Here is a 13277-nt window from a genome sequence, read left to right as displayed (position 1 = left end):
CCGGCCCCTCTCAGCGCCAAGGCCTAGGCCCGATCCTCCGTCCCGCCCCCACCTCGCGCACGGAGGCGCCGTCCGCGATAACGATCTCCTCCTTGTCCTTGGGGGTCTTCACCGTGACGCGGATGAGGGCCCCGCCGGGACCTCCCAGCTCCGGCCCGCCGGGGCCCGGCCCGCCGCCGCCGCCGCCGCCGCTCGGCTCCGCCATCTTCGCCGCCCGCCCCGCCAGCCCGGGCCGATAGAGAAAAAGGCGGGGACGGAGCGCCGCTACGGCCCGCGTCGCCGCCGAGCGCCCCCTTGCGGCGCGGCGGACCGAGAGGTGACGGAACGCCGAACGGAGCGCGGAACGGAACCTCGCTCCGCGCTACGCCGAGCCGCCGAGGGCCGCGGCCTGCACCGAGCACCGCCCCGCGCCCCGCCGCGCCCCGCGGGCTGCCATGCTGCGGCCCAAAGCGCTGACGCAGGTGCTGAGCCAGGCCAACACCGGCGGCGTCCAGAGCACGCTGTGAGCGGGGCCGGGGGGCGGCGGGGGGGGGACCTCGAGGCGTGACCGTGCGGCCGTTAGCGAGCTCGTCGTTCGGGGGCTCGTTGGGGGCTCGTTCGGGAGCTCGGCGGTGCCCGTCTGTTCCAGGCTGCTGAATAACGAGGGCTCGCTCTTGGCCTACTCGGGTTATGGGGACACGGACGCCCGCGTGACGGCGGCCATCGCCAGCAACATCTGGGTGGCGTACGACAAGAACGGGCACCACGCCTTCAACGAGGACAACCTCCGCTTCATCCTCATGGACTGCATGGTACGGCGGGACCCGGGTGGGGTCCCCGTTGGGATCTGTGTGGGGTCCCCTGCAGGATCCATGTGGGACCCTCATTGATATCTGTGTGGGACCCCGACAGGCTCCATGCAGAATTCCCTGCAGGCTCTGTGGGACCCTCATTGGGATCCGTGTGGGACCCCCGTGTGTGTCCCCCGGCAGGATTCATGTGAGACCCCGGTGGGATCCATGTGCGACCCCCACTGGGATCTGTGTGTCTCCCCCATTGGGATCCGTATCCCCCCCCTGCAGGCTCCATGTGGGACTCCCTGAAGGCTCTGTGTGACCCCCAGTGGGCTCCATGTGGGACACCCAGCAGGTTCCATGCAGGACCCCCAGTGGGCACCGTGTGTTCTCTGGTGGGCTCCATGCAGGACCCCCAGCAGGCTCTGTGGGATCCCCAGAGGGCTTCGAGGTGTTCACCAGCAGGTTCCCTGTGGGATGCCCAGCAGGCACCATGCAAGACCCCCAGGGGCTCCGTGTGACCCCCAGCAGGTTCCATGAGACCCCCAGAAGGCTCCGTGTGACCCCCAGTGGGCTCAGTGCTGTCCTGGTGCTGTGGGGTCCCGCTAGGGGTCCTGCGTGGAATGTGCTGAGGGTCCCACATGGCGCCCACTGGGAGGCACACAGTGCCTGCTGGGGGTCCTGCATGAAGGCAGCTGGGGGACGCGGGGTCAGCATGGAGCCTGCTGGGGAACGCCTCAGAGCCCACAGGGTTCCCATTGGGGGTCCTGCATGGAGCCTGCTGGGGGTCCCACATGGGGCCCAGTGGGGTCACATGAAACCTGCTGGGGGACACATGGAGCCCTTGGGGGTCCCGGATGGTGCCTGCTGGGCATCCTACACGGTGAACACCTCGGGGCCCACTGGGGGTCCTGCATGGAACCTGCTGATGGTCCCATATGGAGCCAGCTGGGGGTCACTGTGGAGCTGCATGGAAACCTGATGTGAGAGCAGTGTGTGCTCAGAGCCTGAAGCCCCCAGGCTGCATCAGGGGCTGGCAGTGGGGCACAGAGAGGCCATCCCCCTCTGCTCTGCTGCTGTGAGCCCCATCCGGAGCAGCGTGTCCATGGCGGATGGACTGGAGCTGTGGCAGCGGGGCTGGCTGGGGTGGAGGGGCTCCAGGGAGAGCTCAGCCGACGGGAGGGGAGCGATGGGAACGTGGTGTGGGGCTGAATGAAAGGAGGAGGGCCCCGGAACTGCTCAGAGCTGTGGGTCCCCCATCCCTGGAGGTGCACGAGGCCGCTGGGGGGCTCTGAGCAGCTGGAGTGGGGGGCGGGCAGCCCGCGGGATGGGGTTGGAAGCGGCTGATCGTTGCGGTCCCTTCAACCCAACCATGCGGCGATTCTCTCCGGGCAGGAGGGGCGCGTGGCCATCACCCGCGTGGCAAACCTCCTGCTGTGCATGTATGCCAAGGAAACGGTCGGATTTGGGATGCTGAAAGCCAAGGTGAGGGGGTGGGGAGGGAGATGGGGGGGGGCGGCATTCATGCGAGGTGTGAAAGAGCCACGGGGTGAATGCTGGGGGGAAGAGGATGGGAGCGGGGGGGAAGCGGCCGTGCTGGGGATGCCTCCTTCCTCTGTGCAGATTTTGAGGTGTCCCAACTCCAGCTCAGCCACAAAACTGCACTTTTTTGAGGCTCTGTGGTGAAATTTAAATCAAAACGAGAACCGTCTGCATGGATCCCAAGTGGCATTGGGGCAGGACGAGGGTTTGCCCATGGTGTGTGGGTGCTGGGGGTGCGGCCCCGTGTGCTCAGCACCCCTCAGCACTCATCCCTGCCTGCAGGCGCAGGCGCTGGTGCAGTACCTGGAGGAGCCGCTGACGCAGGTGGCCGCATCCTGAGCCGCATCCTGAGCACGGAGCCGCGGTGCCACGGCTGAGCAGCAACGCTTGCGTGGGGGGAACCACGATGGGAGCCCGGCTGCGCTGCTGGGCGGCAGGGAAGGGGGAATAAAACCACGTGTGGTGCTCGTGTCCTTCTGAGTGTCTCTCGGGTCAATGGAGGGTGTGAGGGTGGGACGGGGCCGGTCGTGTGCCCGGCAAACTGGGCTGAGGGCTCAGGGTCTGTGGTGCGGCGCTGCTGGGAGCCCCGTGCTGCCCCCGCGTTCCGTCACTCCCAGCAGAGGTGCGGAAGGCCATTGGTGCCCGGCCAGCTCTGCGCTGAGCCCAGGCCGCGCTGAGCCCAGGCCCCACTGCCCCAGCCTGCCCTGCGCTGCGTGGCCTTGGCAGCCAGGACCGGGCTCGGCTCCTCCTCCGGGTGCCCCGTGACAGTCCCAGGGGTGACATTACCTGCCCAACCTGCGCCACCGCTCCCACGCCTGGAGTCAGCCAGCCTGGGCCTCCCTGCTCCACCAACGCCGCCTGCGTCGCCTTCGCTCCCTGACTGCGCTCGCCGCTGGGACCCCCCTCACTGCTGGGACCCCCCCTCATCGCTGGGACCCCCCCTCATTGCTGGGACCCTCCTCACCACTGGGACCCCCCCTCATTGCTGGGACCCCCCTCACTGCTGGGACCCCCCTCACTGCTGGGACCCCGCTCACACCCTGGCAGTAAGGAGACTTTGCCCCCCGTGTTCCCTGCAGCCCGCCCCACTCCGTGCTCTGCAGAGAGAAGGAGGAAACCTCTGGCAGAGGGAAGGAGGAAACCGGGCGGCAGCTGGGAGCTATGAGCAGTGCAGAGGAGGACTACAACTTCGTCTTTAAAGGTGAGGGGGTTCCCAGAAGGACGGGGCAGGAGGACTGGGGGACCCCGGCTCTGGAGTGCCCTCCCCAGTCTGTGGATTCCCAAAGCAAGATGGGACCAGGGCTGTGCTTGTGGCTGATGTGGCCCTGCAGAGGTCCTGGGATGGGGGGGGGGGCACTGGCCTCAGCCATGTCCCATAGGTGGGGGGAAGTTGGGGTGTCCCATGGTGGTGGGGTTGGGGTGCTGCCTGGTGTCCCATGGTGGTGGGATTGGGGTGCCCCTTGGTGGTGGGGTCAGGGTGCTGCCTGGTGTCCCATGGTGCTGGTGGGGAGGCCGTGGTGCTGCCTGGTGGGATTGGGGTGTCCCATGGTGGTGAGGTCAGGATGCTGTCTGGTGTCCCACAGTAGTGGGATTGGGGTGCTGCCTGGTGTCCCATAGTGCTGTTGAGGAGGTCAGGGTGCTGCCTGGTGTCCCATAGTGCTGGTGGGAAGGTTGGGGTGCTGTCTGGTGTTGCATAATGGTGCGATTGGGGTGTCCCATGGTGGTGGGGTCGGGGTGCTGCCTGGTGTCCCATGGTGATGGTGGGGAGGTTGGGGTGCTGCCTGGTGTCCCATAGTGCTGTTGAGGAGGTTGGGGTGCTGTCTGGTGTTGCATAGTGGTGGGATTGGGGTGTCCCATGGTGGTGGGGTCGGGGTGCTGCCTGGTGTCCCATGGTAGTGATGGGGAGGTCAGGGTGTGGCCTGGAAGTACAGGGAACCCTCAGCCACCCTGAGCCGTCAGCAGGCAGGGAAGGGACGCAGATGGGGACACACACACATCTGCAGCTGCCACAGCAGCAGATTGGGCGCAGGGAGCAGCGGGCTCCGAAGTCATCCCGCTGCAGTGCCAGCTGGGGGCATCCTGTGCTCTGTGCCGACCCCCTGAGGAGCAGCAGCCCGGGGCACTGGGTGCCACCACAGCGATGTCCCCGTGGCTCCGCAGGACCCTCACCCCGCTTCTGCGGCCGGGACACCCCGAGCAACGTGGGGGCTGATGGAGACCCCCGAGAGGGGCTGAAAGCTCCCAGCATGGGGTGGGGACTGCGTGTGCTTAAGGATCAACTGCGCTGGGGCTGAAGCCGTCTGTCTGCCCATCTCTGGGCTGCTCAAGAACCACAGGGGGCAGGGGCAGCGTGGGCAGGGGGCTGCTTTGCTCCTTTTTCTTCCTTTTCTGTAAGGCTCCCAGGGGTGTCTGCGCACCACGTGGCTGCAGGGACGCCCCAGTGCCACAGTGTTGCAGCAGCAGGATGCCAGTGGTCTGGTCGAGGCCAGGAAGGGTTGTCTGAGCTGTCCTGAATCCAGTGGGATCCCTCTTCTCTCCTCAGTGGTTCTGATTGGGGAATCCGGCGTGGGCAAAACCAACCTGCTGTCCCGCTTCACCCGCAACGAGTTCAACCACGACAGCCGCACCACCATCGGCGTGGAGTTCTCCACCCGCACTGTCCTGGTGGGAGACGCCGCGGTGAAGGCACAGATCTGGGACACGGCCGGGCTGGAGCGGTACCGCGCCATCACCTCTGCGTAAGGGGGGATGGCACCCGAGGGTGCCCTGTGGATCAGTGGGTGCTCCATGGGTGGGTGGGTGGCCTATAGATGGATGGGTGCTCTATAGGTGGATGGGTGCCCCATGGATGGGTGTCCCATGGAGGAGTGGGTGACCTATAGATGGGTGGGTGCCCCATGGATGGGTGGGTGCCCTATGGATGGATGTCCATTGGGTGCCCCATGGATGAGTGCCGTATGGATGAATGAGTGCCCCATGGATGGATGGGTGGGTGCCCCATGAATGGATGTCCCATTGGGTGCCCCATGGATGGGTGGGTGTCTCATAGACGGGCGCCCCATTGAGTACCCCACGGATGGATTCCCTGTGGATGAACGAATGCCCCATGGATGCACGTCCCCGTGGGTTCCCCATGGATGGCTGCCCCACGCTCACATCCCTGCGAGGATGCTCCATGGCTGCCTGCGGCACAGGGCAAAGATGGGCTGCTCCCGCAGGTACTACCGTGGGGCTGTGGGCGCTCTGGTCGTCTTTGACATCACCAAGCACCAGACATACGACGTGGTGGAGCGCTGGCTGAAGGAGCTCTATGACCACGCCGAGGCCAGCATCGTGGTCATGCTGGTGGGCAACAAGAGCGACCTGGCGCAGGCGCGGGAGGTGCCCACAGAGGAGGCGAAAATGTTTGCAGGTACGGCGTTGTGCCACCTCGACGTGGAGACCCCAAAGGGAACCCAGTGGGGTCCGCAGGGTCTCAGGGACCGCTGTCCTTGCAGAGAACAACGGGCTGCTCTTCACTGAGACGTCGGCGCTGGACTCCACCAACGTCGAGCAGGCGTTTGAGACTGTCCTGAAGGGTGGGTGCCGGGGATGCTCCGCGCCTCTCCTCCGCCCTGCCCCGCCTGAGCTCCCTGCCCGGTTTCGGTGTTGTCTTTCTGGCTGGTTGGGTTTCCGGCTCTTTGTGCTGGGCGTTCCGCTCTGGTTCCATTGCCGGGGCCCCGGGCAGCACCATGGGCGCCTTGTCCCCCTGTAATCCACGGTCCAGTCCGGATGTGCCGCCTGACTCAGTGTCTGCAGCTCTGCAGAGCAACCCGCAGGGATGTGGGGCAGAGGGGGGCAATGGCAGCTGGGAGCATCTCCCCAGGAATGGGAATGTAGGGCAGGGGCACCTCAAGGTACGCTGAGCCGTGCCCTGCTGGGCCGTGCCCTGCTGTGCCCTGCCATGCCCTGCTGTGCCATGCCCTGCTGTGCTGTGCCACACTGTGCCCTGCTCTGCTGTGCTGTGCCCTGCTGTGCCATGCCATGCTGTGCTGTGCCATGCTGTGACCTGCTGTGCCGTGCCGTGCTGTGCCATGCTGTGCTGTGCCCTGCCGTGCCATGCTGTGCTATGCCTTGCTGTGTCTTGCTGTGCCATGCTGTGCCATGCCATGCTGTGCCCTGCTGTGCTGTGCCCTGCTGTGCCAAGCTGTGCCGTGCTGTGCTGTGCCATGGCACGCTTCGATGTTCTGTACTGAGCCCTGTTAAGCTGTGCCGTGCCGTGCTGTGCCATCCCCACGAGCTTCCAGCCTTGATCCTCGCGGGGCCAGAGAGAAGCCGAGGGAAGCAGGGGAAGTTGCAGGGTGTTCCCTGTCCCCCGCCTCGGCCGTGGGGACGCAACCGGAGGGAGAACGGCTTCCCCCCGCAGAGCGGCTCCCAGCGCTGCGCCTGCCGAGCACCGAGCCGTGCCGGCGCCCCAAGCAGACGCGGCCCCGCTTTGTGTTTCCGCAGAGATCTTCAGCAAAGTGCAGAAGCAGAAGCAGAGGAGCAGCCAAAGCAGCACGGTGTCACTCGGCAGCGAGAGCCCCGACGGCGCTGCCCCAGCGCAGGCGGAAAAGCGCCCGTGCTGCGTGGCCATCTGAGCTCGTCCCGAGGCTCGCGGCCGCCGGCACAGCTCGGTGGCGACCGACCCGCCGTGCCGCCCGTTGTCCCGGCGCGGCGGCAGCCCGGAGCGCGGCCGTGCTCCGCCGTGAGCAGCGCGAGGCGTCGCCGCAGCTCCGCTCGATGTCGGTCCGTCCCCGCGGCGCAGATGCGCTGAGTGCCGCCGCCGCTTCTCCGCCGGGCCGCGCGGCTGCGGGAGCCGCTGCCGTTGTGGCGTTGCTACCCCGGTGCCGTCGCGCTCCGTCTCTGTGCCGCCCACCACGGATGCGCCCGTCCCCACCGCTCTCCAGCCCCGCTGGGAGCCGCTCGGCGGTCGCTGTATCCCGAGCCCGACGGGGCTCTAAGAAAGAACCCTAAGGGAGGAAGTAGCTGTGCCCACCCTGCGCGCCTCTGTCCCCATCTCGGTGTGCCGTGGGCCCGTCCGACGGCACAACGCGGCCCGCGGCCCCTCTGCTCGCCTGGCGCAGCCATTAAAGGACTGAAAGGCAGCTGTGCTGGGCTGGGATCGCTGACTGCTCGTGGCCTCGTCCCCGGTGCCCCGCCTGGCTCACAGCCCAGCCCCACGTGCGTTCCTTCCCCCATGCAGCCTGTCTGTATTCCCATCCCATCCGTATCCCTATTCCGCCCCATTCCATCCCATTCCATCCCTATTGCCATCCCAATCCTATCTCCGATCCCACCTGTATTCCCGTCCCATCTCTATTCTTATCCCCATTCCAATCCCTGTTCCCATCCCATTCCTTCTGACTCCATTCCACTACATCTGATCCCATCCCCTTCCCCATCTTTATTCCCATCCCATCCCTATTCTAATTCCTGTTCCTATCCCCCCCTCCCCATTTTAATCCCTGTTCCCACCCCACTCCCTTCCACGCCGTTCCACTCCATCTAATCTCATCCCATCCCCAACCCAATCCCTGTTCCCATCCCATTCCTCCCCTCTCCATCTCGTCCCATTTCCACCTCGCAGCTCCCCCCTCACACCTGCCCCCAGCGGAGCACCTGGGCGGTGACGGGCAGCACCGACAGCCAATGGCTGCGAAGGAAGGAGAGTTGCGGGACCAATGGGAGCGCGGGGCTGCCCCCCGGGGCGGAGCGGGGCGGAAATCCCCGCTGCTCCCAGTGCGGCCGCGGCACTGCGCAGGATGCGGGGCAAGGATGAGGAGTACGACTTCCTCTTCAAGGGTGTGTGGGGCACGGGGACGGGGTTGGGGAAGGGGTTGAAGTTGGAATGTGGGCACTGGGATGGGTCGGGATGGGGTCGGAATTGGGCACGGGAATGGGGTTGGGAATGGGGTTGAGTTGGGTTGGGGATGGGGGTGGAGATGGGGATGGGATTGAATTGGGTTGGGGATGGGGGTGGGGGTGGTGATGGGGATGGGGATGAGATGGGGTTGAGTTGGGTTGGGGATGGGAATGGGGATGAGATTGGGATCGGGCACAGGAATGGGGTTGAGGATGGAGAGGGGGATGGGACTCCGCATGGGGCAGCACCGGAGTTGCTCGCAACAGGATCGGGGCAGGGGGCAGCCAACAACCCCACTCCCCCCCCCTCAAGCAGCACCAGCCGGGGTTGACCCCTCCCCACTGTGAGTCAGCCCCTCCTGCCAGGCCGGGCTGCCCCACCACCACGCACCCCCACCGAGGGGAATCCTATCCAGGGCTGTTTTGGGGGTCTCCCCGAACACCCTACAGCTTTCAGTGCCTTCTGCTGCTCACTGAGTTCTGTTTCCCCGCTGTCCCCGTGCCGGGGGGCTGCTCGGCCCACTGTAGCAAGTGGGAGCTGTGGGTCAGTCCCAGTTAACCACCCCCCCCCCCCCGGCTCGATTCCATCTGGGTGTTGGAGGACGAATGACACAGGCAGTTGGGGAATGAAAAGTAAATAAAATCAAAACCCGGTGAGTCACCAACTCGACAAACTTGAGAGGGGAGAAACAGGAGCAATGTCCCAGAACCTGTTTCACCGCATTCTACCAGAATGCGCTCATCCAGCCCACAGCCCGGGACTTAGGGCTCAGGGTGCTGCAGCCGGACCGCAATTTGGGTCCTCAGTTGGGTGCCCTCGGGGCTGGAGATGGGCTGGAGTCCCCTGCTGTGTTTATGGGGTTCCACCTGGAGCCCCCTGCTGTGTTTATGGGGCTCCACCTGGAGCCCCGTGTTGGGCAGATCCCAATAACCCCCCCGCTTGTTGATGGGTCCCCACTTGTGTTGAACTCTGGTGGTTCCCCATTCGAGCTGGGCTGTGGATGGCGATGCTTGGGGGGGGTTGACGCTGCGCTCCTTACACCCCAGTGGTGCTCATCGGGGACTCGGGCGTGGGGAAGAGCAACCTGCTGTCCCGCTTCACCCGCAACGAGTTCAACCTGGAGAGCAAGAGCACCATCGGGGTGGAGTTTGCCACCCGGAGCATCCAGGTGGACAACAAGACGGTGAAGGCACAGATCTGGGACACGGCCGGGCAGGAGCGGTACCGCGCCATCACCTCCGCGTGAGCGTCCCCCCCTCCCTGCGCCCTCACCCCATAACCTGGGCTCTGACCCCCCGCGCCCATCGCTGCCCCCAGGTACTACCGCGGGGCGGTGGGAGCGCTGCTGGTGTACGACATCGCCAAGTACCTGACGTACGAGAACGCCGAGCGCTGGCTGACAGAGCTGCAGGACCACGCTGACGCCAACATCGTCATCATGTTGGTGGGCAACAAGAGCGACCTGCGGCACCTGCGCGCCGTGCCCACCGACGAGGCCCGGAGCTTTGCAGGTAAATTCATCTCCCGTCGATCCCAGCATGTGTGGCGGTGCCGTCGTTGGGTCGGATGGGGTGATGGGCGGCCTGATCTTCGGGAACAATCAGCTCACGTTGGAGCTGGGTGGGCTTTAAGGTGCCCTCCAACCTCAGCCGTTCCATTTTTGCACCCCATGAGCTCCGCTGAGCTTTAAGGTGCCCTCCAACCCCCCATGAGCTCTGCTGGGCTTTAAGGTGCCCTCCAACCTCAGCCGTTCTGTGGTTGCCCCCCATGAGCTCTGCTGGGCTTTAAGGGGCCCTCCAACCTCAGCCGTTCTGTGGTTGCACCCCATGAGCTCTCCCCATTGCTGCAGAGAAGAATGGGCTCTCCTTCCTTGAGACGTCGGCTCTGGATTCCACCAACGTGGAGATGGCGTTCCACAACATCCTCTCCGGTGAGGATGGGGGGATGAGGTGGCTTTGGGGTTGTGTCCCCCCGGCATCCATTCTGTGAGCTGTGGGCTTGGGTCCAGAACGCTGCCATGGGGAGATGTGGGCGCTCCCAGCCCACCGAACCTGACTCGACCTTCATCCTAACAACAACCCTAACCAAACTCCAACCCAAACCCAACCTTAATCCCAACCCTAATCCTAACCCCAGCCTTAGCCCCAAACCTGATCCTTACCCCAAATCCTAATCCTAACCCCAGCCCCAACCCTAACCCCAACTCGAGCTTTAATCCTAACCCTAACTCCAACCTCAAACGCAACAATAACCCTAATCCTAATCCCAACCTTAACCTCATCCTGAATCCCAACCCTAACCTGAACCCTAATCTTAAACCTGGCCCTACTCTCAATCCCAACAGTAACACGGTGGGAACTGCAACCCCTGCCCTAACTCTCACCCCAAACCCGCCCTTAACACCAACCCCTCCCCAGCCTAACTCTAACCCCAACTCCAACCCCTTCCCTAACTGTGACCCCAAGCCCAGCCCTACCATAACCTAACCCTAGCCCCAATCCCAATCCTGACCTAACTCTAACCCCAAACCCAGCCTCAAATCTAATCCAACCCAAACCCCAATTCCTAACCCTAACCTAACTCGAACCCCAACCCCAAACCCAACCCTAACCCCTCCCTTAAACTAATTCTAACCCTAACCCAACCCCTACTCTCACCTAAATCTAACCCCAAACCCAATCTTAAACCCAACCCTCACCCAACCCAACCCCCACCCTAACTGACCTTAAACCTAACCCTAACCTAGTCCCAACCCCAACCCGTAACCTAATTCCAACCCCAAACCCAAACTTAACCCCAACTCCTACCCCTCCCTTACCCTAACCCAGCCCCAAACCAAATCGTAACCCCAACCCCTACCTGAACTGAACTCTAACCCAGCCCAACCTCAACCCCAACCCAACCCCAACCCAACCCCAACCCCAACCAACCTCAACCCAATGCCAACCCCAGCCCAACCTCAACCTCAAACCAACCCCAACCCAACGCCAACCCCAGCCCAACCTCAACCTCAAACCAACCCCAACCCCAACCTCAACGTTACCCAACCCCATCCCCAGCCCAACCTCAACCTAACCCCAACCCCAACCTCAACCTAACCCAACCCCATCCCCAGCCCAACCCCAGCCCATCCTCAACCCAATCCAACCCAACCCCAGCCCAACATCAACCCAACCCCAACCCAACCCAACCCCAACCTAACCCAACCCCAACCCCAGCCCAACTCCAATGCAGCCCCAGCCCCCAGCTGCACACTGTGGGTCAGGCAGACCCCTCGCTGGGAATCGGACATTTAAGAAGTGCTGCTGTTTCCCCCTCTGCTGGCAGAGATCTATCGCAGCGCGGCACAGCGGCAGATCGCGGCGCAGCCCGAGGCGCAGTTCGGCCCCAGCAGCTCCGTGGAGCCCATCCAGGTGCTGCCCACGCAGGACGGCCGCCAGGCGCAGTGCTGTCAGAGCATCTGAGCCTCTGCTCAGCGCCTTCCTCAGCGACGCTGCGGGACGCTGCTGTGCGCTGCCTTCCTCCCCGCGTTTATGAAGGACCTGCAGCGAGGGAAGGGAGAAGCATCCCTGTGTTGTATCCATATTTACGTAGGAGCTGCACAAAAGAGAACAGAAGAGCATCTCTTCCTCATCCCTGCACTGGTGTAGGACTTACACTAAGGGAGGGGAGAAACATCTCTGTGTTGTCCCTGAATTTATGTAGGACCCACACGAAAGGGGAGGGAGAAACATCTCCACGTTATCCCTCGTGTTTACGTAGGATCTGCGCCCTCCTGCTGGGGTTTGGGCTGCATCACCCCCCCTGTCACCCCAACGTGTACCCATGTCACCCCCCATGTCACCCCAACGTGTCCCCATGTCACCCCCCATGTCACCCCAATGTGTCCCCATGTCACCCCCCATGTCACCCCAACGTGTCCCCATGTCACCCCCCTGTCACCCCAACGTGTCCCCATGTCACCCCCCATGTCACCCCAACGTGTACCCATGTCACCCCCCATGTCACCCCAACGTGTCCCCATGTCACCCCCCATGTCCTTGCGTCCCCCTGCCACAGTCACGGCAGTTCCAGCAGTCCCTACAAAGGGAAGAGCCTCAGTATCTGCTGGGTATCCTCCCCCCAGGGCAGCTGTGGGGGAGCAGGGGGGTCCCCAGGAGGGCGTCCCCATCACGGGGTGTCGGGGGGGTTGGGGGGTCCCTCTGTCCCTGCTGGGTTCACCTGGGGATGAAGTGGGTGAAGTGGGTGAAGCCCAGTGTGAAGTCAGTGTGGGGGTTCCTGCTGGTCATTTCGGTCCTGGTCAGTTTGGTCCTGGAAGCTCCTGCAGGTCCTTATGGTCCTGGAGGCTCCTGCTGGTCCTCTCGGTCCTGGCCACCCCTTCAGGTCCTCACGGCCCTGGTGACTCCTGCTGGTCGTTCAGCTCCTGCTCGCTGTGCTTCCGGAGCCTCAGGCTGGTTTTTCCGGCCCTGGTCGTTGCGCTCCTGGAGGCTCCTATGGCCGTTGTGGTCCTGGAGGTTCCTCCTGCTGGTCAGTTTTTCTGGAGGCCCTTTCTGGTTGCTGTGGTCCCTGCTTGAGCGAGGCATCGCGTCAGCTCTGTGCCCACGTGGGAGCGGGGCACGAGGAGGAGGAGGAGGGAGGAAGAGCAGAGCAGCGTGGCTGCGGCACTGGGGCAGGAAGCAGCCAGCACCCCCAAAAGAGACAGACAGACAGACGAGAGCAGACGCCGACTTTCTTAAGTAATAATACTTTAATAAAATTAAGTTCTTAATGTAATTTTAGCACATTTAATACATTAACCCTTTCCCTTCTTTGTTTTCTACAAGTTGTGCAACATCATTATTTTAATTTTTTTTTTAATTATTATTATTAATTTTTTTTTTCCTTCTCCCCTTATACTATATGCCTCAAAACTCAGACAACGAGCCTACCTCTACTTCTAGCTTCGGTTATACCTCTCTCGGGCCTTTCTTTTTTTGCGTAATGCCAGAGAGATGGGAATACCTGGATGGAACGCGCGATCGGTTTCCAATAGTAACAATCCCAACTACAGGCTTCCTATGACGTTAAAAGAACGGTAA

The 13277-nt window shown here is 63.2% G+C and overlaps 3 protein-coding genes across 3 annotated transcripts; all 3 read left to right on the top strand.

The window, feature by feature from the left end:
- The first annotated feature begins 392 nt into the window (after window positions 1–392).
- On the top strand, window positions 393–2788 carry LAMTOR2 (late endosomal/lysosomal adaptor, MAPK and MTOR activator 2). The gene is made up of 4 exons (XM_042892105.1): window positions 393–502; window positions 629–791; window positions 2169–2258; window positions 2598–2788. The coding sequence occupies exons 1-4, from the start codon at window positions 435–437 to the stop codon at window positions 2652–2654; spliced, it is 378 nt and encodes a 125-aa protein (XP_042748039.1). The 5' UTR covers window positions 393–434; the 3' UTR covers window positions 2655–2788.
- A 252-nt stretch (window positions 2789–3040) lies between these two features.
- RAB25 (RAB25, member RAS oncogene family) lies at window positions 3041–6941 on the top strand. Its single transcript, XM_042892104.1, has 5 exons — window positions 3041–3516; window positions 4858–5053; window positions 5534–5727; window positions 5813–5893; window positions 6804–6941. The coding sequence occupies exons 1-5, from the start codon at window positions 3477–3479 to the stop codon at window positions 6932–6934; spliced, it is 642 nt and encodes a 213-aa protein (XP_042748038.1). The 5' UTR covers window positions 3041–3476; the 3' UTR covers window positions 6935–6941.
- A 1137-nt stretch (window positions 6942–8078) lies between these two features.
- LOC122191729 (ras-related protein Rab-11A-like) lies at window positions 8079–12064 on the top strand. Its single transcript, XM_042892103.1, has 5 exons — window positions 8079–8138; window positions 9246–9441; window positions 9517–9710; window positions 10049–10129; window positions 11527–12064. Exons 1-5 carry the CDS (start codon window positions 8099–8101, stop codon window positions 11661–11663), a joined length of 648 nt encoding a protein of 215 aa, XP_042748037.1. The 5' UTR covers window positions 8079–8098; the 3' UTR covers window positions 11664–12064.
- The last annotated feature ends 1213 nt before the right edge of the window (window positions 12065–13277 follow it).

Source organism: Lagopus leucura, unplaced genomic scaffold (genome assembly GCF_019238085.1).
Source record: "Lagopus leucura isolate 7727_CA_CO unplaced genomic scaffold, USGS_WTPT01 35083-0_obj-0_obj, whole genome shotgun sequence".
Lineage (NCBI taxonomy): Eukaryota > Metazoa > Chordata > Aves > Galliformes > Phasianidae > Lagopus > Lagopus leucura.
Note: the sequence above shows the minus strand (reverse complement) of the source record. Positions and strands in the feature narration are given on the sequence as shown.